The 23,783-nt window shown below is 40.9% G+C and overlaps 1 protein-coding gene across 6 annotated transcripts in view; it reads right to left on the bottom strand.

Annotated features, from left to right (window-relative positions):
- Positions 1-23,783, bottom strand: part of LOC113219520 (DNA repair-scaffolding protein) — a 457,358-nt gene that overhangs the window by 419,628 nt on the left and 13,947 nt on the right. For 4 of the 6 annotated variants that reach the window (XM_026456189.1, XM_026456192.1, XM_031935860.1 and 1 more), the window contains exons 2-3: positions 11,320-11,475; positions 7,308-7,374 (exon numbers count right to left, since the gene is read on the bottom strand). In XM_026456189.1, coding sequence (XP_026311974.1) covers positions 7,308-7,374; positions 11,320-11,475 — 223 coding nt within the window. The remainder of the gene's footprint in view (positions 1-7,307; positions 7,375-11,319; positions 11,476-23,783) is intronic. The other 2 variants (XM_026456190.2, XM_026456191.2) reach the window with 1 other exon arrangement.

The raw sequence follows: 23,783 nt of genomic DNA, 5'->3' as shown, positions 1-23,783 counted from the left end.
CTTGTATTACCTTTTTATAGCTACACCATCTCCTGGCCCCATATCAATCCCTGAACTCTGTCAACCACTACTCAGTTTTGCATTTCTGTAATTCTGTCATTATAAAAATGTTATATAGTCAAGACCAGCCTGGCCAACATGGTGAAACCCCATTTCTACTAAAAATACAAAAAATTAGCCAGGCGTGGTTGCAGGTACCTGTAATCTCAGCTACTTGGGGAGGCTGAGGCAGGAGAACTGCTTGAACCCAGGAGGCAGAGGTTGCAGTGAGCCAAGATTGAGCCACTGCACTCCAGCCTGGGCAACAAGAGCGAAACTCTCTCTCTCTGTCTCCGTCTCTCCCTTTCTCTCTCCTCTCTCTCTCTCTCTCTCTCTCTCTCTCTCTCTCACACACACACACACACACACACAGGTTATATAAATAAAATCACTATGTAACCTTTTAGGATTGACTTTTTTCACTCAGAATAATTTCCTAGATATTCATCTAAGTTACCATTTATTTTCTTTTTATTACTGAATAGTACACCATGATACTATGCACCATAGTTTGTTTAATCATTCACCTACTGAAGGACATCTGTGTTGTTTCTAGTTTGGGGCTATTATGAACAAAGCTGCTTATAAACATCTGTGTACAAGATGTTATCTAAATTTGATTTTCATTCTCTGGGACAAATGCCTAAGCATGCAGTTGCTGAGTTATATGGTAATTGCATGTTTAGTCTTTAAGAAACCACCAGACTGCTCTCCAGAGTGGCTGTACCATTTTACTGTACACCTGCAATGTACTGGTGATCCACTCTCTCCACAACCTCAGCAGCATTTTGTATTGCCACTATTTTTTATTATAGCCATTCTAATAGGTGGAAAACCTACCCAGAATGGGTCTATTTCATCTTGGTAGAATCAAAAGTCAACAGCAAACTTTTCTGATATTGATCAGAAAAGGAATATATACCTAATAAAAATCAATCATTCTATTTATAGTCATAATTATAAATATAATGCTAAAACATATATATGTACATATATACATACATATCCTATGTGGTATATTTGATATATTTCAAAGCACATTTCAATATACTATGAAATGAAGAGATTAGATATTTATAAAATTCATGTTTTACAAAAAATAAACCTAGGCTTCATCAGATACATATTTACAGAACCCCTCTGATACAGTAAACCATGAGGAAACAAAAAAAAAAAAACCCCAGCCTAGGCAACACAGTGAGACCCAATCTCTACAAAAAATTAAAAAATTAACTGAGCATAGTGGTGCATGCCTGTAGTCCCAGCTACTTGGAAGTCTGAAGCAGGAGGACGAGTTTAAGAGCAAATGTTTGAGGCTGCAGTGAGCTATGACTGCACCACGGCACTCCATCCTGAGTGACAGAGTAAGATCCCATCTCTAAAAAAGAAAGGAAAAGAAAAGAAAAGAAAACTCCTTCCCACAAGGAACATGTATGGTCTGGAAGGAAACACTAATCATGAAAAAAACTAACACTATACCAGACGTATGTCATGGAATAGTGGTGGCACAAAAAAACTGAATATTCCACTTTGCATTGATCAGGAAAAGAGGATTCACTAACAAGATGATGTCTGAAAAAACAGTATTTACAAAGGCAAAAAACATGGAATAGTCAACATTTACTGAACGCTTACTACTTTGTGCCACAAACATCTAGAATTACTGAAGCGGCCTATTGGTCATGTTATAAAAGGAAAAATAAACTATTCAGAATATCCTAAGAATCTATATCTATCTAAAAAGCTAATAAACTGAGTACTTGCAAGAGACATTATTGATCTCTATCATTATAGTGCATTTGAAAAATAAGTCAAGAAGCAAATTATCGGCCGGGAGCGGTGGCTCACACTTGTAATCCCAGACTTCGGGAAGCTGAGGCAGGTGGATCACGAGGTCAGAAGCTCAACACCAGGCTGGTCAAGATGGTGAAACCCCATCTCTACTAAAAATACAAAAAATTAGCCAGGCGTGGTTGTGGGGGCCTATAATTCCAGCTACTCTGGAGACTGAGGCAGAGAACTGCTTGAACCCAGGAGGTGGAAGTCGCAGTGAGCAGAGATCGCGCCACTGCACTCTAGCCTGGGTGACAGAGTGAGACATCATCTCAAAAAAAAAAAAGAAAAGAAAAGGAGGTTATCACTATTTGCAAATTATAAAATGAATTCATGGAAAAGTCAAGAAACCAACTGAAAAATTACTACCATTAATAAGAAAGTCCAATAAAGGTGGCAAGGTACAAACTGTGATATGAAATCAAATTTAAAGCAGTAGAAAAAACAATAAAATACCTACAAGAAACTTAAGTGTTGCGGGAAGTCAGGGACCCCGAATGGAGGGACCAGCTGGAACCATGGCAGAGGAACATAAATTGTGAAGATTTCATTTTAATATGGACATATATCAGTTTCCAAAGTAATACTTTTACAATTTCTGTACTTCAATCTCTGAAGATAAATTGTGAAGATTTCATTCTAATATAGACATTTATCACTTCCCAAATAATACTTTTATAATTTCTTATGCCTGTCTTTAATCTCTCAATCCTGTTATCTTCGCAAGGTGAGAATGTACCTCACCTCAGGACCACTATTGTGTTAAACTGTACAAATTGATTGTAAAACACATGTGTTTGAACAATATGAAATCAGTGCACCCTGAAAAAAAAGAGAACAGCGATTTTCAGGGAACAAGGGAAGACAACCATAAGGTCTGATGGCCTGTGGGGTCGGGCAGAATAGAGCCATATTTTTCTTCTTGCAGAGAGCCTATAAACGGACATGCAAGTAGGGAAGATATCACTAAATTCTTTTCCCAGGAAGGAATATTAATAATTAATACCCTGGGGAAGGAATGCATTCCTGGGGGGAGGTCTATAAACGGCCTCTCTGGGAGTGTCTCTCCTGTGCGGCTGAGATAAGGACTGGTCTCCTGCAGTACCCTCAGGCATAATAGGGTGGGGAAAAAAACCCATCCTGGTGAATTTGAGGTCAGATGGGTTCTCTGCTCTCAAACCCCGTTTTCTGTTGTTTAAGATGTTTATCAAGACAATACGTGCACAGCTGAATATAGATCCTTCTCAGGAGTTTTTGATTTCGCCCTTTGCCTTGTGATCTTTGCCTTGCCCTTTGCCTTGTGATCTTTATTGTCCTCAGAAGCATGTGATCTTTGTTCTTCTTTTTGCCCTTTGAAGCATGTGATCTTTGTGACCTACTCCCTGTTCGTATACCCACTCCCCTTTTGAAGTCCTTAATAAAAACCTGCTGGTTTTGCTGTTCAGGTGGGCATCACAGTCCTACCAATATGTGATGTCACCCCTGGAGGCCCAGCAGTAAAATTCCTCTCTTTGTACTCTTTCTCTTTATTTCTCAGCTGGCCAACACTTAGCGAAAATAGAAAGAACCTACGTTGAAATATTGCGGGTGGGTTCCCCGATACTTAAGAGACATGTAAAACCAAACTATACATTTTTAGACTTCAAAAGAACATAAAAGAACAAACAGAAAGATATATACTAAGATTTTGGACGATCTGATCAGAAAAAACTGACCTCACTGCCTTGAGGCTGAGCATCTTTTCATACATTTGAAAATCATTTATATTTCCTTTTTTGAAAGTAGTCTCTCCATAACCATTATTTTTGCAATAGTTATCTTTTTTCCCCTAGATTAAGTTCTGACGGTTCTTTATGAGAAAGATCAGCCTTGGTCTGTGACATGAGTCACAATATTTTCCCTGGTTTTTCTGAATTTTAAATTTTGTTTATGTACGTGTAATTTTTTATAAGAGATGTGGTCTTGCTATGTCACCCAGGATGGACTGCAGCAGCTGTACACAGGCATGATCACAGCACACTGCAGTCTCAAACTCCTGGGCTCAAGTGATCTTCCTGTCCTATACAATACGAGACATATATATGTAATTTTGGCCTTGCTATTTTTCCCTTTATGTTTAGGTGAATTTACCAGCTTTATTCGTACAGTTCCTATGTTATGAGTCATTCATTGAAAAGCACTTCCCAAATGTAATGTCTTTTTTCAGCCAGCAGCTGTGATGCCTGAGAGGCACACCCAGGCACTTTAGCTTCTGAGTCCATGTTCTTAACCATTATGCGTGGCTCCCAAGTCAGAGAGACCTGCAGTTGTTTTCACGATTAGTTTAGTGTGAGTATCTAAGAAAATATGTAACTGTCTGATGCTTATGTACCATCTAATTTAAAAGACAGGATAATCATTAGTTATGTCATTCAAAACAAGACCAGGACTCTAGATTTATAAATCCTTGAATTATAGGCACCTGACCGCACAACTAGACAGTTAAAACCACTATCAGAAATTTATTAGTAACTCATTTTACTTGCTGAAAAGAGGGTGTCCTTGATATCAAGGCTCATTCCAATGGAACCGTAGGATAAATATTAGCCAGACTGAACATTTCTGGGTGCCCACTGTGGGCTAGGCACTGTCCTGGCACCCGGTGTTATGACCTAAACTGTGTCCCCGCGCCCCCCCCGCCCCCAAAATTCATATGTTGAAGTCCTAACCTTCTGTACCTCAGAATGTGACTTTATTTGGAGACAGGGTCTTCATAGAGGTAATCAAATTCAAGTAAGGTCATTAGGGTGGGCCCTAATCCAAGATGACTGAAATCCTTATAAGGGGAAATCTGGACACACAGACAGACATGCACAGAGAAAACAATGTGAAGAGACCTGGGGAAGAGACAGAGGAAGAAGGCAGTCATCTATAAGCCAAGGAGAGAGGTCTAGAACAGATTCTTCCCCCACAGCCCTCAGAAGGAACCAACCCTGCCAACAGCTTCATTTTGGAGACTAGCCTACAGAACTGTGAGACAGTTAGTTTCTGCTGATTAAGCCACCCAGTTTGTGGTACTTCCAAAGGCTGTAATATAGCCTTTGGAAACTAGTTCAGCAGTGATATAAAGATGAGCAACAGATGGGGTCTGCCCTTAAGAAGGTAGTGGTCCAGTGGGGAAACAGGCAGGTCAAGAAATAATAATAATAAGTAATTTTTTATTAGCCAGCTAATTTTAGTTTTTTCCTTTTCTCATTAGTGCCAATTGCTATAATATTCAAAGATGAAGTTAATTTTGGTTTCTAAACCTTTATAATATGTCGGGGGGGAAGTATTTTTCTTTAAAGAGATACGGCTTGAATCTCTTCTGGAGATTTTAAACATGTATAAGTAAATTCAACTTTGAAAAAGAAACATTAAATAAGTTGTTACTTTGTATTTCATAACAAAAATATATTTTTGGATGATTTTCCCATGCCACTACTTATTTGACCCATACTCTGGTGTACTTTCTACTCTACAGAATGATCAATATATTCTGAAAGGTTAGAAGAGCTTGTATGAATGTATAGTTACTTTATTTATAACACATGCAGCTTGTTAAGGCAAAAAATCATTATTAATAACTTAATAAAGGCTTGCTATTTGTAGTGGAGATTGATAGAAAAAGAGACTCAAGGAATTTCATAGAACTGGTTCTAATTTAACAGGTTCATTTAAACTGGTTCATTTAAACTAATACTGAAGTATTAGTTTAAGACATCCTATTAACAAAAATTCCAGGATAAAAATTCTATACTACATTTTGGGTGAGGAGGCAGTATTTTTATGACAGCTGGGAAGCAGAGTCGGGGAACATGCTTTTGTAATGTGTGTCTAAGGTCAGAGTCAGAGGCTTGCCTCTGACAACAGCTTCTGCAATTCCATCAGAAGATTATAGTATTTAAAAGATGTGTACAGTTTATTTCATAATACAACATTTTATAAATTTTAAAGAAACATTTTTGGCAAATTTTATTTTTCATTTGCATAGAAAAGAATGCATGTCACTGAAATAATAACATGGTTTAGAATGTCACAGAAAGTTATGCCACTGACATATGAGCAACTGCTGTCATCAATCAAGCACCTACTGAAGCACCTTTAGGCATTTAATCTACTATTTTTAGCTCACTTAATATTCATAATAACTCAAAGATTATACCCATTCTCCAGATACAAAACTGAGACTGCGAATGTTTACCTTAGTTTTCAAAGATTATAGAGCTAGGACACAGCAAGATCCCGGAAGTCACAAGCCCTCACTCTTCCTACACACCCACAGCAGGGCTGACTGCCTATGGCGGCAGAACCAGTGGCCTACCTAATATCCACTCACCCCCTCTTCATTACTAATAACCCCAGTTTTCTTTAGCAGCAACATACCTATCTAAAAATCCTTAATTTCACTAAAGTATCTTTAGTGGAGGTGACCCTTTGTAACAGGTTCTAGTCAAAGGTAGAGGTACTGGGAAGGGCATTCCTTCCCAAAAGAAAGGCAAAACTGACTTGGCGAAAATCCTCGGCACCTACACTCTTCCAAGAATTCAGCCTGGAGAATTTAGCCACCACCTACCGACCATGAGAACCAATCCCACACTCAGGCTACAGAATTCAGAAAGAATTTAGCCCTCTGGATGTCCTGCTGCAGGAGACAAATTCAACCTCATTTATCCAAATACTCTAGTGTTTGAACAGTTTTCTACTACTTATTGAAAGTTCCCTAATTCATCAAGAAAGAATTTCAGAGCCTGAAGCAGTATAGTTCTTTTGGCATAGGTCACATTTCCTTCCCAAATCTGATTTAAAAAAAAAAAAAACACACACAAAACCCTGGAGCTATGAGCACTGAGCTAACCTACTGCGCTCTGTGACAAAAATGAACTCAGGGGCCAAGCACAGTGGCTCACGCCTGTAATCCCAGCACAGGCGTGGCAGGCAGGACATGAGGTCAGGAGATCAAGACCACCCTGGCTAACACGGTGAAACCCCATCTCTACTAAAAACACACAAAAAAATTAGTCGGGCACAGTGGCGGGCACCTGTAGTCCCAACTACTCAGGAGGCTGGGGCAGGAGAATGGCGTGAACCTGGGAGGTGGAGCTTGCAGTGAGCCGAGGTCGCACCACTGCACTCCAGCCTGGGCGACAGAGCGAGACTCTGTCTCAAAAAAAAAAAGAACTCAGCAAGGACACACAAAAAAATGTTAGTTAGGCGGGCAGGAGAAATGGGGTAGACAGTGACAGCGATGACAGAGTTCTCAAAAATATCTTTTTACCTTGTCTTGATGTTTTTTAACTATGAATATAGTCTCTCCAAACCATGTAACTTTTTTAAAAAAGCAAATTTTTAAAATAATCACAGAAGGATTTATTAGTCTTATATCTTCTCTGTCAAGAAATCAACAAAATAGTTACCTTGCTTGGGTCTAGGGGATAATTCAAGGTGTTTTTCTGTAATCGTCTTCTCTTCAGCTGTTAATGACTGCAGGCAAAATAATAATCATGGAATTTATGTGACAAATGCAAAAAAAAACTTTTATAAAATATTCAAAATCTTAAACTATACTCTCCTTAACATATTCTTCTCTGATTTCCTTTACCAATTCACCAATTTCAGTATTCTCAAAGCATGTACTCCTTATATATTTATAAATTTGTTGTATTTTTCCACAATCTAAAGAGATCTGACTGACCAAAACGTTTCACATTAACATTCAGTGTAATATCTGCTCACTCATATGACTCCGACTGCCTATGAGGTACTCATTACTACTCATACCCAAATTATCTTGAGTTTGTAATAGCATTCCTCTGTAAGTTACACAAACACACAAAAACTATCCAGAACATCTCATTGCCAAAAGATTCTGAATATACAGGCATATCTTGTTTTATTGTGCTTCACAGATAAAGCATTTTTTACAAATTGAAAATTTCTGGCAATCCTGTGTCAACCAATTCTGTGTGCCATTTTTCCAACAGCATCTGCTCACCTATAAACTTGTGGCTCTGTGTCATATTTTGATAATGATCCCAAGATTTCAAACTTTATCATTATTATTAAATCTGCTATGATGGTCTGTGATCAGTGATCTCTGGTATTACTACTGTAACTGATTTGGGATGCCACAGTCAAAACCAATATAAGAGAGCAAAATTAATAAATGCTGTGTGTGTTCTGACTGCTCCACCAACCAGCTGCTCCTCCATCTCTTGCCTTCTCCTTAGGCCTCCTATTCTCTGCAACACAACAATATTAAAATTAAGTCAATTAACCTTACAATGGCCTCAAAGTGCTCAAACAAAGGAAGAGCTGAATGTTTCACACCTTAAATCAAAAGTTGGAAATGGCCAGGCGCAGTGGCTCACGCCTGTAATCCCAGCACTTTGGGAGGCCGAAGCGAGTAAATCACCTAAGGTGAGGTATTCAAGACGAGCCTGACCAACATGATGAAACCCGTCGCTACTAAAAATACAAAAATTAGCTGGGCGTGGTGGCAGGCACCTGTAATCCCAGCTACTCGGGAGGCTGAGGCAGGAGAATTACTTGAACCTGGGAGGCAGAGGTTGCTGTGAGCCAAGATTGCACCACCCATAGTGACAGAGAGAGACGCCGTCTCAAAAAAAAAAAAAAAAAGAAAAGAAAAGAAAAGCTGGAAATGATTAAGCTTAGGTAGGAAGGCATGGCAAAAACTAAGATAGGCTAATATTTAGACCTCTTGAACCAAATTGTTAAGCCAGTTGTGAATGCAAAGGAAAGTTCTTGAATGAAACTGACAGTGCTACTCCAGTGAATACACACATGATAAGAAAGTAAAACAGCACTATTGCTAATACAGAGTTTTAGCAATCTGTATAGAAAATTGAACCAGCTATAACATTTCTTTAAGCCAGAGGAGAACTCTGGGCAAGGTCCTAACTCTCTTCAATTTTACGAAGGCTGAGAGAGGTGAAGCTGGAGAAGAAAAGTCTGGAGCTAGCAGAGGGTGGTTCATGAACAAATCATCTCCGTAACATAAAAGTACAAGGTAACGCAGCAAGTGATCTAGAAGACCTAGTTAAGATCACTGATGAAGGTAGCTACGCTAAATAATAGATTTTCAATAGAGATAGAAGAGCCTTATATTAGAAGATGAGGCCATTTAAGACTTTCGTAGCCAGAGAGAAGTCAATGCTTGGCAATAAAGCTTCAAAGAACAGACTGATACTCACATTAGGGGCTAACGCAGCTGGTAACATTAAGTTGAAGCCAATGCTCATGTATCATTCTGAAAATCCTAGTGCCCGTATGATAAATCTACTCTGCCTGTGCTCTATAAATGTAACAACAAAGCCTGGATGACAGCACATCTCTTTACAGCATTCTTTACTGTAATACTTTAAGTCCACTGTTGAGACCTGCTCAGAAAAAAAAAAAAGATTTCTTTCAAACTATTACTGCTGATTGACAATGCACCTGGTCACCCAAGAGCTCTGATTGAGAAGCGCAAGGAGATAAACATTGTTTTCATGCCTGCTAACACCACTTCCATTCTGCAACCTATGGACCAAGGGGTGATTCTGACTTTCAGGTCTTATTATTTCAGATATACATGTCATATGGCTGTAGCTGCCACAGACAGTGACCCCTCTGATGGATCTGGGCAAAGTAAATTGAAAACTTTCAGGAAAATATTCACCATTCTATGTGCCATTAAGAACATTCGTGATTAATGACAGAAGGTCAAAATATCAGCATTAACAGGAGTTTGGAAGAAGTTGATTCCAACCCTTATGTATGACTCAGGAGTTTAAGACTTCAGCAGAAAAACTGATGTGATAGAAACAGCAAGAGAACTAGAATTAGAAGTGGAACCTGAAGATATGACTGAATTGCTGCAATCTTCTAAGAGTTGAATGGATGAAGAGTTACTTTTTACGGATGAACAAATAAAGTAGTTTCTGGAGATAAAATCTACTCCTGGTGAAAATGCTGTGAACATTGTTGAAGTGATAACAAGGAATTTAGAATATCCTATAAACTTAGTTGATAAAGCAGTGTCAGGCTTTGGAAGGATTGAGTCCAATTTTGAAAGAAGTTCTATTACAGGTCAAATGTTATCAGCATCACATGCTACTCAGTAATCTTTCATGAAAGGAATAGTAAATAGATGTGGTAAACTTCACTTTTATCTTATTTTAGGAAACTGTCACAGCCACCCCAACCTTCAACCACGAACAACCTGATCAGTCAGCAGCCATCAGCATCAAAGTAAGACTCTCCCAGCAAAAAGATTACACCTTGCTGAAGGCTCCTATGATTGTTAGCATTTTTTTAGCAATAAAATATTGTTAAATTAAGGTATATACATTGCTTTTTTAGACATAATACTATTGCACACTTAACAGACTACAGTATAATATAAATATAACTTTTATATATACTGGGAAATCAGAGAATTCATGTGATCACTTTATTGCGATATTCACTTTATTGTGCTGGTCCTGAACTAAACCTGCAATATCTCCAGAGTATGCCTCCAGAGTAAACATGCATTTCTTGTGAAGAGTGGTATGCTCAATCGTTTCATCTTCTGAGAACATTCTTAGTAAATATCCTTCATTTACAAACAAAGAAGTAGAAAGGTTCTGCATGTCTTAAAGAGGTACAGGTGTGAGCTGGGCATGGGGGCTCACACCTGTAATCCCAACTCTCTGGGAGGCGGAGGCAGGAGGATGACTTGCAGCCAGGGGTTAGAGACCAGCCTAGGCAACACAGCAAGACCCTGTCTCTACAGAAAGTTGTTTAAAAATTAGCCAGGCGACCGGGCACAGTGGCTCACGCCTGTAATCCCAGCACTCTGGAGGCCAAGGCGGGTGGATTACCTGAGGTCAGGAGTTCCAAACCAGCCTGGCCAATATGGTGAAACCCGGTGTCTACTAAAACTAAAAAAATCAGCTGAGTATGGTGGCACGTACCTGTAATCCCAGCTACTTGAGAGGCTGAGGCAAGAGAATAGCTTGAACCTGGGAGGCGGAGGTTGCTGTGAGCCAACATAGCCCCACCGAACTCTAGCCCGGGTGACAAAGTGAGACTCTGTCTCAAAAAAAAAAAAAAAAGGAAAAAATTAGCCAGGCATGGTCCCAGCTATTTGACAGGCTGAGGCAAGATAGCCTGAGCCCAGGAGTTCAAGGGTTCAAGGATGCCCTGAGCTATGACTGTGCCAGCGTGGGCAACAAAGTGAGACTTTGTCTCCAAAAGAAAAAAAAAGGTGAATACTAACTTGCCACAATTATTAAAGGAATGAAAGGGAAGAAAAGGAATGTACCAATTACAGTGTCCTGAAAGAATAAGAAAGGCAATTACAATGAAATGTAATTACAATGTTCTGAACACTCAGGATTTCCTCTTTGGCATCCAGGGAAAACAATTCTACAGATACTTTACCGGAGTCCCAGAAGTGTCCTGAAACCCTTCTCCACACCTGAGCCATGCTTCAGAGAGAGAGGCAGCTGCCCCTGCTGTCCTGAGACCTGCTCTTCTGACCTGCAGTGGTCCTTCTCCTGGAAAGGATGGGCATTCTATATCCCAACTCCTTTTTCTCTGTGGAGATGATTATTAAAAGAAAAAGCAAAACAAAAAAAAATATCAACTTCATTAAATAGACATTAAGTTAACAATTTACAATCTGAAAACCCAGAAGTGTCATTAGTAAAGGCATAGTTTTTGAATGTCTCTAAATCTTTACATAAATAGCAACTGGACAGCAAAGCCAAAAACATAGAAACACAATTAATCAGCAAACTCCAAAACACAAGTGGGTAAAGACAAACCACCAACCCTCCAAAGTCCGGCATGGTATCAGTATCTGAGAGGAAAGAAGCCAAGGAAAGTAAGAGAGCCAAGGAGGCCCTGAGAACTTAGACATCAGTGCTCACTAGGAAGCAGAGCAGGTGACAGATCTGAGAATAGCGACTGAAACTAGGTGAGAGCAGGGGCTCTACGGTAAGAAGATGTGAAGAGATGGGAGCAGCCTGGGCCACCCAAAACTGGTCACCCTGGACTCCCTTCTGGACCCCTCACTGAGAAAGTGCTGGGAATGGAATCTACTCAGCAGCACAGGGGTGGCAGAGACACAGAAAAGGTCCAGATGAGCAGAGTCAGGGAGAATCTACAAGACCAAATACACACGTGGCCAAATTTTTACAAGCCATATGAAAACAACACAAGGTATAAAAGCTATGCTGAGCCGGGTGCCATGGCTCACACCTGTAATCCCAATACTTTGGGAGGCCAAGGCAGGAGGATTCCATGAGCCCAGGGGTTCAAGACCAACCTGGGCAACACAGCAAGACCCCATTTCTTAAAAAAAAAAAAAAACTTTTTAGTGAGCTGGGCATGGTGGCACATGACTGCAGTTCCAGCTACTCAGGAGGCTGAACCAGGAGGATCACTTGAGCCCAGGAGTTTGAGGCTGCAGTGAGCTATGATTGCACCACTGCACTTCAACTTGGGCAACCAGTGAGAGTCCACGTCCTTAAAAAAAAAAAAAAGAAAAGAAAAGCTATCCTGAATCCTGCCTCCTTCTATCATTTCAGAAGACAGAGACATAAAAATAAGCAACAGGAAGGTATACAAGCTAAATCCCATAAAATTATTATTAGGGAAAAACTAAGGAGAATAACATCCCAACATACAAAAAAAAAAAAAAAAAAAAAGTACATAAAAGACACACAGATAAAATGGTAAACTACAATTTTAAAACAAGATAAAACATTCAGAATAAAAACTCAGAAATGAGATGACAAAACTTAAGTAGAATAAAATTTTAAAAGGACTAAACCAGAAGGAATCCAAGAACAAATCGGTATTACAGATATCTTAAATCTTCAGTGTAAAAGTAGTAAAAATTTAAACATAACACTATCTTACAAACTAGCCGTTTTACTCTTATTTACGCAAAGAAATAAAACTATGTCTACACAGATTTTTACATATATTTTTAAAAGCATTTTTATTTGTAATAGCCAAAAGCTAAAAACAACCCCAAAGTCCATTGCAGTAGCTTTAAAATATGACAACAAATTCTTTAACATTGCTCCCCTCAAAACCAGCCTTTGAAAGAAAAAAACTAATTCTTTACTCTTTGAGTGAGGGCTGGATGTTGTGACTTATTTCTAGTAAATAATATCATGAGGAAAGTGACAATGTGTGACTTCTGAGAGCAGGTCATAATAGGAATTGAGGCTTCCAGCAGGCGCAGTGGCTCATGCCTGTAATTCCAACACTTTGGGAGACCAGGGTGGCCAGATCACTTGAGGCCTGGAGTTAGAGGCCAGACTGGTCAACAGGCCAAAATCTCATCTCTACAAAATACAAAATCACCTGGGTGTGGTGGTGCACAACTGTAATCTCAGCTACTTGGGAGGCTGAGGCACGAGAATCACTTGAACTTGGGAGACAGAAGTTGCAGTGAGTCGAGATCACGCCACTGCACTCCAGCCTGGACAACACAGCAAGACTCTGTCTCAAAAAAAAAAAAAAAAAAAAAAAGAGGCATTGCAACTTCCTCTTTGTCCATGCTGCTCTTGGATCACTTGTTTTAGTGGTTACCAGATTCCATGTCATAAGAACATGGTTGGGCATGGTGGCTCATGCCTGCAATCCTAGCACTTTGGGAGGCTGAGGCGGGCAGATCACTTGAGGTCAGGAGTTTGAAACCAGCTTGGCCAACATGGTAAAACCCCATCCCTACTACAAATACAAAAATTAGCCGGGGGTGGTGGTAGGAGCCTGTAATCCCAGCTACTCGGGAGGCTGAGCCAGGAGAATCGCTTGAACCCGGGAGGCAAAAATTACAGTGAGCCGAGATAGCACCATTGCACTCCAATCTGGGCAGCACAGTGAGACTCCGTGTCAACAACAACAAAAAAAGACTCAAGCATCCCTGCAAAGAGGATCCTTGGTCAGAAGATCAGAGGCTGAAGCCTCTAGCCCACAGCCATAGAAGTTAACTATCTTTGAATTGGATATGTCAGCGAAGCCTTCAAATGACTTCAAAGCATCCAGCATCTTGACAGCAATCTCATGAAAAACCCTAAGCCAGTCACCCAAATAAGCCACTCCCAAATCCCTGGCCAAAAAACTGTTAGATAATAAATGCATATTGTTTCATGCCACTAAGTTTTTGGATAATCTGTTATACTGCAATAGATAGCTAATATACCCGTCAACAAATGGATGGATTTTAAAACTTGTGATATATCCATACAATGCAATCGTAGTGAGCAATAAAAAAGGAATAACGGCTGGGCATGGTGGCTCACGCCACAATCCCAGCACTTTGGGAGGCCGAGGTGAGTGGATTGCCTGAGGTCAGGAGTTCAAGACCAACCCTGTCTCTACTAAAAATACAAAAAAAAAAAAAAATTAGCTAGGTGTGGTGGCAGGCACCTGTAATCCCAGCTACTGAGGCAGGAGAATCGCTTGAACCCCGGAGGCAGAGGTTGCAGTGAGCCAAGATCATGCCACTGCACTCCAGCCTGGGCAATAAGAGTGAAACTCCATCTCGGAAAAAAAAAAAAAAAAAAAGAATGAAGTACTGAAACATGCAATAACATAATTGGATTTCAAAATAACACTGAACAAAAGAAACCAGACCATAAAAATCCATTTACATACAATTCTAGAAACTGCAAACAAACCAGTAATAATAGAAAGCAGGTTCATGATAGGCTAGGAATGCAAGGAAAAGAGAGAGAAATAGGAATTACAAAGCGGCAAACAAAAACTTTGGGACATGATTGCTATATTCGCTAAACTATTTGTAGTGACAGTTTCATGGAGATGTGTGGATCTCAAAAGTTATCAAACTGTATGCTGTAACTACACAGTTTATATTATTTACTTACTAATGCTGTTAAAAAATCAGTATAATTCAACAAAGAGAGAAACAGGTGAAAAACGATTTTTTTGTAAATTTTATTCCTCACGCAAACTTGTCTAAGAAAAAAAAAAAAGGAAATTTAAAAGTTCCACAATCCAGCTCCAATGAAGAAAGAGAAAAAGTATTCAAGAGAAATAGTATGATTAAGTCTCTTTTGGGATCCAACATAAAGGTAACAGGAATTCCTGAAGAAGCAAATCAAAGGAATGGGACAGACAGTAAAAACCACAATTCCAGAAAACTTTACTGAATTTTAAAAAAGAACATAAACCAAGGAGTTTGTATTTGCTAGGCTGGAAATTGTAATGATAACACTAACATATTCTCTAGGCTTTTTTGCCCATTTTTCCTTTTTTAAAACAAATGTCTGCAACAGACATATCTTCATTTCATAATATTTTTAATTTGCATTTTAAGGAAAATTTTAGGTTTGTGTTGGGAATTAAATTGAGGTTAACAATTATAACTTGATCACCTAATCAGAAATACATCTCCACATCAATATCATTGTAGTGTAAGCAATAAGAATAAATTAAAATTAAAATACACCATTAAAACTTCCTTAACTAGTGCTATGGTCTGAACCCTGCTGTCTCCTAAAATTCATATGTTGACAACCTAATCCCCAATGCAATGCTATTAAGAGATGAGGCCTGGCCGGGAACAATGGCTCACGCCTGTAATCACAACACTTTGGGAGAGAGAGGCGGGCGGAACACAAGTTCAAGAGATCGAGACCATCCTGGCTAACATGGTGAAACCCCATCTCCACTAAAAATACAAAAATTAGCTGGGTGTGGTGGCATGCACCTGCAGTCCTAGCTACTCAGGAGGGTGAGGCAGGAGAATTGCTTGAACCCGGGAGGCAGAGGTTGCAATGAGCCGAGATCCTGTCACTGCACTCCAGCAGCCTGGCGACAGAGCAAGACTCTGTCTCAAAAAAAAAAAAAAAGAGAGAGAGGTGAGGCCTTTGGAGGTGACTAAAACAGGAACCAGAGCCCCCACAAATATGATTACCGTCCTTATGAAAAATTAGTCAGCAGCCTAAGCAACATCGTGAGACCCCATATCTACAGAATTTTTTTTTTATTTTTTTATTTTTTAGAATTAGTCAGGCATGGTGGCACATGCCTGTAGTTCCAGCTACTTGGGAGGCTGTGGTGGGAGGATTGCTTGAGCCCAGGAAGTCAAGGCTGCAGTGAGCCATGACTGCACCACTACATTCCAGCCTGGGTGACAGAGCAAGATCCCGTCTTTGGAAAAAAAAAAAAAAAATAGCTGGATGTGGTGGCATGTGCCTATAGTCCCAGCTATTCAAGAGGCTGGGGTGGGAGGATCACTTGAGCCTGGGAGGTCAAGGCTGCATCACTGATTACGCCACTGCATTCCAGCCTCGGTGGCAGAGTGAGATCCTATCTCCAAAAACAAAAAGCAAAAAACTACAATGATATGCCACTTTACCCATCAGAACAGCTACTATTTAAAAAAAGAAAAAAAAGAAAAGAAAGAAAATAACAAGCATTGCCAAGGATGTGTAGCAATTATAACTTTTGTGCATTGCTGGTAGAAAAGTAAAATGTTGCAGATGTTAAAAATTATTTGGTAGAGCCAAAAAAGTTAAACACAGCTGAGCAAGGTGGCTCATGCCTGTAATCACAGCACTTTGGGAGGCCAAGGCGGGCGAATCACGAGGTCAGGAGTTCAAGCCCAGCCTGACCAACATGGTGAAAACTCATCTCTACTAAAAATGCAAAAAATTAGCCGAGCGTGGTGGCATGCACCTGTAGTCCCAGCTACTTGGGAGGCTGAGGCAGGAGAACTGCTTGAACCCAGGAGGCAGAGGTTGCAGTGAGCCAAGTTCGAGCCACTTGCACTCCAGCCTGGGTGGCAGGCTGAGACTCTATCTCAAAAAAAAAAAAAAAAAAAAAAAGGTTAAACACAGGGTAGGGCACAATGGCTCACATCTGTAATCCCAGCACTTTAGGAGACCAAGGCAGGAGGACTACTTGAGCCCAGGAGTTCAAGACCAGCCTGGGAAACATAGCGAGTCCCTACAAAAAATAAATTAGCAGGGGTGGGAATGTTCATCTGTGGTCACAGCTACTCAGGAGGGTGAAGCAGGACAACTGCCTGAGCCCAGGAGTTTGAGGCTGCACTAAGCTATAATCAGGCCACAGCTCTGAAGCCTGGACAACAGAGCAAGACTCTGTCTCTAAAATAAAATAAAACAAAATAGTTAAACCACCATGATCTAGCAATGCCACTGCTCAGTATATACCCAAAACTCAAACAGGGCTGGGTGCAGGGCTCACGCCTGTAATCCCAGCACTTTGGGAGGCTGAGACGGGCGGATCATGAGGTCAGGAGACCAAGACCATCCTGGCTAACATGGTTAAACCCCTTCTCTACTAAAAATACAAAAAATTAGCCTGGCGTGGTGGTGGGAGCCTGTAGTCCCAGCTACTCGGGAGACCGAGGCAGGAGAATGGCATGAACCTGGGAGGCAGGGCTTGCACTGAGATCGTACCACTGCACTCCAGCCTGGGTGACATAGTGAGACTCCGTCTCAAAAAAAAAAAAACACCTCAAACAGATACTTGTATACAAATGTTCATAGCAGCAATATTCACAATAGCCAAAAGGTGGAAAGAACACAAATGTCCATCAATGAATGAATACATGAACAAAATGTGGAACATATAAATAATGAAATATTAATTCAGCCTTAAAAAGGAATGAATTTCTAATACATGTTACAACATGGTTGAATCTTGAAAACATTCTCAGTAAAAATAAGGCAGGCATAAAAGGGCAAACATTATATGAGGTCAATTAGAATTGACCCATATTATGAGACAAATTCACAAAGACAGAAAGTAGAATGGTTGCTAGGGGGTGGGGAGGAAGAATGAGGAGTCACAGTTTAACGAGTACAGAATTTCCATTCTGATGATTGAAAACATTCTGAAGATGGATGGTGGTGATGGCTGAAAAACAATGCTATCTTAGTTTGTTCTGGGAGCTATAACAAAATACTATAAACAGAGTAGCACAGAAACAAAAGAAATTTCTCATAGTTCTAGAGGCTGTAAAAGTTCAAGATTAAGGCACCAGCACAATCAGTGTCTGGTGAGAGTCTGCTTCCTGGTTCATAGATGGTTTCCTGGTTCTTCTCACTACATCCGCATGGGACAGAAGGAAGAAGAGTCTCTGGGAACTTTTTTTTTTTTTTAAGGGCACTAATCTCATTCACAAGGGTACCCTCATGACCTAATCTCTTCCCAAAGGCCCCAACTCTAAATATCATCACATAGGGAAGTAGGTTTCAACATCTGAATACTGGAGAGAGAGAAACATTCAATCTATAGCAAATGTGAATGTATTTAATACCATAGGACTACACACCTAAAAATGGTTAAAACAGTACATTTCACAGCATGTGTGTGTGTGTATATATGTTTATTTATTTACATATATATGTATGTGTGTGTGTGTATGTATATATATATCTCTCTCTCACAATTTTTAAAAAATGCAATCCAGGGAACAGGTACATCAGAATCAGAGATGCATTTACAGATACCTAGGTACCAAAATCACAAGTCAGAATTTTGAGAGAGGTAAGGCTCAGGAATCTGTATTTTGACAACCATCTCTGCTGATTCTTATTCCATAAATGTTTGAGACCACTGTTAAGCATGTTGGATTAGAATTCAATCTGTAGGCCGGGCACAGTGGCTCACGCCTGTAAATCCAACACTCTGGGAGGCCGAGGTGGGCAGATCACGAGGTCAGGAGATCGAGACCATCCTGGCTAACATGGTGAAACTCTGTCTCTACTAAAAATACAAAAAAAAAAAAAAAAAAAAATTAGCCAGGTGCGGTGGCGGGCACCTGTAGTCCCAAACACTTGGGAGGCTGAGGCAGGAGAATGGCAGGAACCCAGAAGGCAAGGCTTGCACTGAGCTGAGATCGTACCACTGCACTCCAGCCTGGGCGACAGAGCGAGACTCCGTCTCAAAAAAAAAAAAAAAAAAAGAATTCAATCTGTAACAGGTAAATTAAACACAAAATCTAGATCCTCAGGATCTAATTCAAAACCACAGCTTCTCTGTGCACGCCTGAAATTTCTTTATTGGAGTATAAAATGTTGGGTAAAACAGTAAAAATATCACAAACTTTGGTAAGTTTAAAAAAAAAAAAAAAAAAAGCCTGGCCAGGCACTGTAATCCCAGCACTCTAGGAGGCTGAGTCGGGCGGATCACCTGAGGTCAGGAGTTCGAGACCAGCCCAACCAACATAGAGAAACCTCGTCTCTACTAAAAATACAAAATTAGTCAGGTGTGGTGGTGCACGCCTGTAATCCCAGCTACTTGGGAGGCTGAGGCAGGAGAAACACTTCAACACGAGAGGTGGAGGCTGCGGTGAGCCAAGACTGTGCCATTGCTCTCCAGCCTAGGAAACAAGAGTGCAACTCTGTCTTGAGGGAAAAAAAAGGGCTGAGGAAGAAACTCATAATGCCTTACATTCCAGTGGTTTGAAGCAATAAAAAGGAAATCCTGAACAGAACAACAGGGTGCTGATCATGAGACACAGCAATCAGGATTCCAATCCCCTCCACTTTAACCAGTTCCATCACTAAGTCCACCATTCAATCATGTTCAAGCCTCTTAACACTAAACACCATAAAAATCTGTCCCTCACTTTGACACCATCTAGCTTGCTCACTCCCTTCTCCAGCAGCCTTATACATAGAGTTACCCACTTGAATATTTTATTTTTCTAACCATTGCAAATTCTTTACTAGCCTTCCCATCAAAATTGTTTTCTCTTTGGTTATTTTTTTCTTTAGTTTTTTTATTCTGTTTCCCCTTGGTTACTGTATTTCTCTACATTATAGCTGTACAAGTATATTTGTTACCTACATTTTATTAATGTGTAAATGACAGAACTGAACATGAAATTCAATAAACTGGTTTGAAATAAGGAAGGTCTTACAGAGTAATGTACAAAGAGAAATATTTTCAAGATCTTGGTAAAAGTACACACAAAACTCAGGCACAAAGTAAGGTTCGCTTTTTTCCGTAAATAAACTAGCATTTGGACAGACAATATTGTATACTGCTTTTCCTTGGTCATAGCATTTAACAAGTGCAGAATATAAACAAACCGGACAGGTAACTTTCAAAGAAATTATTCATGTGTGTCTAAATATTTACAGAAATTACATCTTCTTTATTTATTCTCTTAACATTACAACAGGCAAGGCATGGTGGCTCAGGCCTGTAACCCCAGCACTTTGGGAGGCCAAGGCAGGCAGATCACTCGAGCCCCAGAGTTTGAGACTAGCCTGGGGAACACGGCAAAAGTCCATCTGCCCAAAAAAGAAATAAAAAATTCGCCAGGCATGGTGGTGTGTTCCTGTAGTTCCAGCTACTCAGGGTGCTGAGGCAGAATGACTGCTTGAGCACAGGAGACCCAGGCTGCAGTGAGCTGCGATCATGCCACTGTACTCCAGCCGGGGCAACAGAAACAAGTTCCAGTCTCAAAAAACAACAACAACAACAACAAAAACACACACACACAGAAAATTTTAAAAAGTAAATACATAGAAAAAAGTCATCAAGGTCTCACTATTCGTTCACATTCCAAAAATATTTACTAAATACAAAATTATGTATGGGGCACCCAGCTACCAACCTGACATAACTATTTTAATGTTTTCCTACCCTATTTGAGTCTTCTGATTAGACATTATCTTCCAGTTATAACTGTTAAATAGTGTTGTATTCTGCTCCTTTTATTTAAAATAATAAAAATATTTTTATTTATATAGAGGTTCTACTCATTGTAAGAACGGAAACTAAAACAAAAATATACGCAAAGCCAATGGAAATCTTATTTACACATAAGAATGCATACTCTGCTTTTGATTTTATCAGAATGGAAAATATTATTCTTACCTATTTTTCAAATAACACATCCATGTAAAACTAATGACACTAAATTTTAAAATAATGATGTATAAATTTTTAAATATATATAAGCATTTGTATAAAAACATGTGCAGGAAACAGATCCAAATGCTTATATTATCAAAATGCTTATGTTTTGCTGATTATAGGTTTTATAGGTTTATGGGGGATATTTTCTTTTCTTTCTTTTTTTTTTTTTGAGACTGAGTCTCGCTATCTCGCCCAGGCCGGAGAGTAGTGGCACAATCTAGGCTCACTGCAAGCTCCCCCTCCCGGTTTCACGCCATTCTCCTGCCTCAGCCTCCCGAGTAGCTGGGACTACAGGTGCCCACCACCACGCCCGGCTAATTTTTTGTATTTTTAGTAGAGATGGGGTTTCACCGTGTTAGCCAGGATGGTCTCAATCTCCTGACCTCGTGATCCACTCGCCTGGGTCTCCCCAAGTGCTGGGATTACAGGCGTGAGCCACTGTGCCCGGCCTATGGGGGATATTTTCTATTATAGTCTTTATTTTCTAGCAACTCCACAATCCCTGTGTATTACTTCTATGATTAGTAATGAGAACAATTGTTTAAAACTGTTAGGACGGGCGCGGTGGCTCACGCCCGTAATCCCAGCACTTTGGGAGGCCAAGGCGGGCGGATCATGAGGTCAGGAGATCGACCCCATCTCTACTAAAAATACAAAAAGTTAGCCTGGCATAGCGGCGGGCGCCTTGTAGTCCCAGCTACTAAAGAGGCTGAGGCAAGAGAATGGCGTGAACCCGGGAGGTGGGGCTTGCAGTGGGCCGAGACAGCCCCACTGCACTCCACCCTGGGCAAAAGAGCGAGACTCGGTCTCAAAGGAAAAAAAAAACTGTTCTAATTGGCACATAGTGAAATCTATTTCTCTGGCTTGAGTCCCTGTTCCAAAAGAACATGAGTACGTGCTCCCCCTGCTGGTTACATGGAAACATTAAACACCTATATAACAGAGGATTGCTCGTTTCCAAAAAGTATGAGCAGTAGTTAGAAGCAAATGAGCATTTTAAATGAAATCATGTGAAAAGGCAATGATACTTAACTATAAATTTAAGAGTAAACGAAGACATGTGAAAACAACCTAACTACTCGATATGCTTTCTTCCCTTTCTCTACATCCTATTTCTTCCACACACCCATACTTTTTTCTCCCTCCATCCACTTCAACCCATGACATTGTCTGATCATTATCCATATGATGCAACAGGATTTTTATGTAATAGTATTGAAATAAGTTTTAACCTACTTTTCCCAAATACATCTGTGGGCCTTGAATATCCCCAGCTCCAATCCCATCCCCACTTATATTTTAATTAAGTTGGGTCATTTAAAACAAAATGGATGTTAGAAGACAGCAGAGCAAGGCCTTAAAATTCTGAGGCGGCCCGGCGCAGTGGCTCATGCCTGTAATCCCAGCACTTTGGGAGGCTGAGGTAGGTGGATCACAGGGTCAGGAGTTCAAGGCCAGCCTGGCCAAGGTGGTGAAACCCCATCTCTACTAAAAATACAAAAATTAGCTGGGTGTGGTGGCGGCGCCTGTAATCCCACAGGAGGCTGAGACAGAAAATTGCTTGAACCCAGGAGGCGGAGGTTGCAGTGAGCCAAGATCGCGCAACTGGACTCCAGCCTGGGTGACAGAGTGAGACGCCATCCCAGCACTTTGGGAGGCCAAGGCGGGCAGATCACTTGAGGTCAGGAGTTTGAGACCAGCCTGACCCACATGGTGAAACCCCATCTCTACTAAAAATACAAAAATTAGCTGGGCATGGTGGCGGGCGCCTGTAATCCAGCTACTTGGGAGGCTGAGACAGGAGAATTGCTTGAACCCGGGAGGCAGAAGTTGCAGTGAGCTGGGATCGTGCCACTGTACTCCAGCCTGGGAAACAGAGAGAGACTCCATCTCAAAAAAAAAAAAAGGGGGGGGGCAGGTGCGATGGCTCACATCTGTAATCCTAGCACTTTGGGAGGCCGAGGCGGGGGGATCACAAGGCCAGATCGAGATCATTCTGGCTAACACAGTGAAACCCTGTCTGTACTAAAAATACAAAAAATTAGCCGGGCGTGGTGGCAGGCACCTGTAGTCCCAGCTACTTGGGAGGCTGAGGCAGGAGAATGGCGTGAACCTGGGAGGCGGAGCTTGCAGAGAGCCGAGGTTGCACCACTGCACTCCAGCCTGGACGACAGAGCGAGACTCCATCTCAAAAAAAAAGGAATAGGTCAGGCACAGTGGCTCACACCTATTATCCCAGAATGTTGGGAGGCTGAGGCTGGCAGATTGCTTGAGCCCAGGAATTCAAGACCAGCCTGGGCAACATGGCAGAACCCTCTTTCTACAAAAATTACAAAAATCAGCCAGGTGTGGTAGCATGTGCCTCTGGTCCCAACTACTTAGGAGGCTAAGGTGGGAGGATTGCTTCAGCCCAGGAGGTCAAGGCTGCGGTGAGCTATGACTGTGCCACTGAACTCCAGCCTGGGTAATAGAGAGAGACTGTGTCTCAAAAAAAAAAAAAAAAAAAAAAAAAGGAGTAACAGTGGAATCCTGGCAAGGTGCAGTGGCTCATGCCTGTAATTCCAGTACTTTGGGAGGCCAAGGCGGGTGGATCATAAAGTCAGGAGATCCAGACCATCCTGGCTAACATGGTGAAACCCCATCTCTACTAAAAATACAAAAAATTAGCCAGATGTGGTGGCGGGCACCTGTAGTCCCAGCTACTCGGGAGGCTGAGGCAGGAGAATGGCGTGGACTCAGGAGGTGGAGCTTGCAGTGAGCCAAGGTCGTGCCACTGCACTCCAGCCTGGGCGACAGTGCGAGACTCTGTGTCCAAAAAAAAAAAAACAGATGGAACCCTGAACTTGTTTAAGTAACCCCAAGAAGGCAAAAAAGAAACAAGACAGAGCTCAGAGGTGTAAAAATAAGATGGCTGACTTGAGCACTAACAATATCATTAATTATCTTAAACAGGCTGGGCG

The sequence above is a fragment of the Piliocolobus tephrosceles genome, chromosome 7 (genome assembly GCF_002776525.5).
Source record: "Piliocolobus tephrosceles isolate RC106 chromosome 7, ASM277652v3, whole genome shotgun sequence".
In the NCBI taxonomy this organism is placed as follows: Eukaryota; Metazoa; Chordata; class Mammalia; order Primates; family Cercopithecidae; genus Piliocolobus; species Piliocolobus tephrosceles.
Note: the sequence above shows the minus strand (reverse complement) of the source record. Positions and strands in the feature narration are given on the sequence as shown.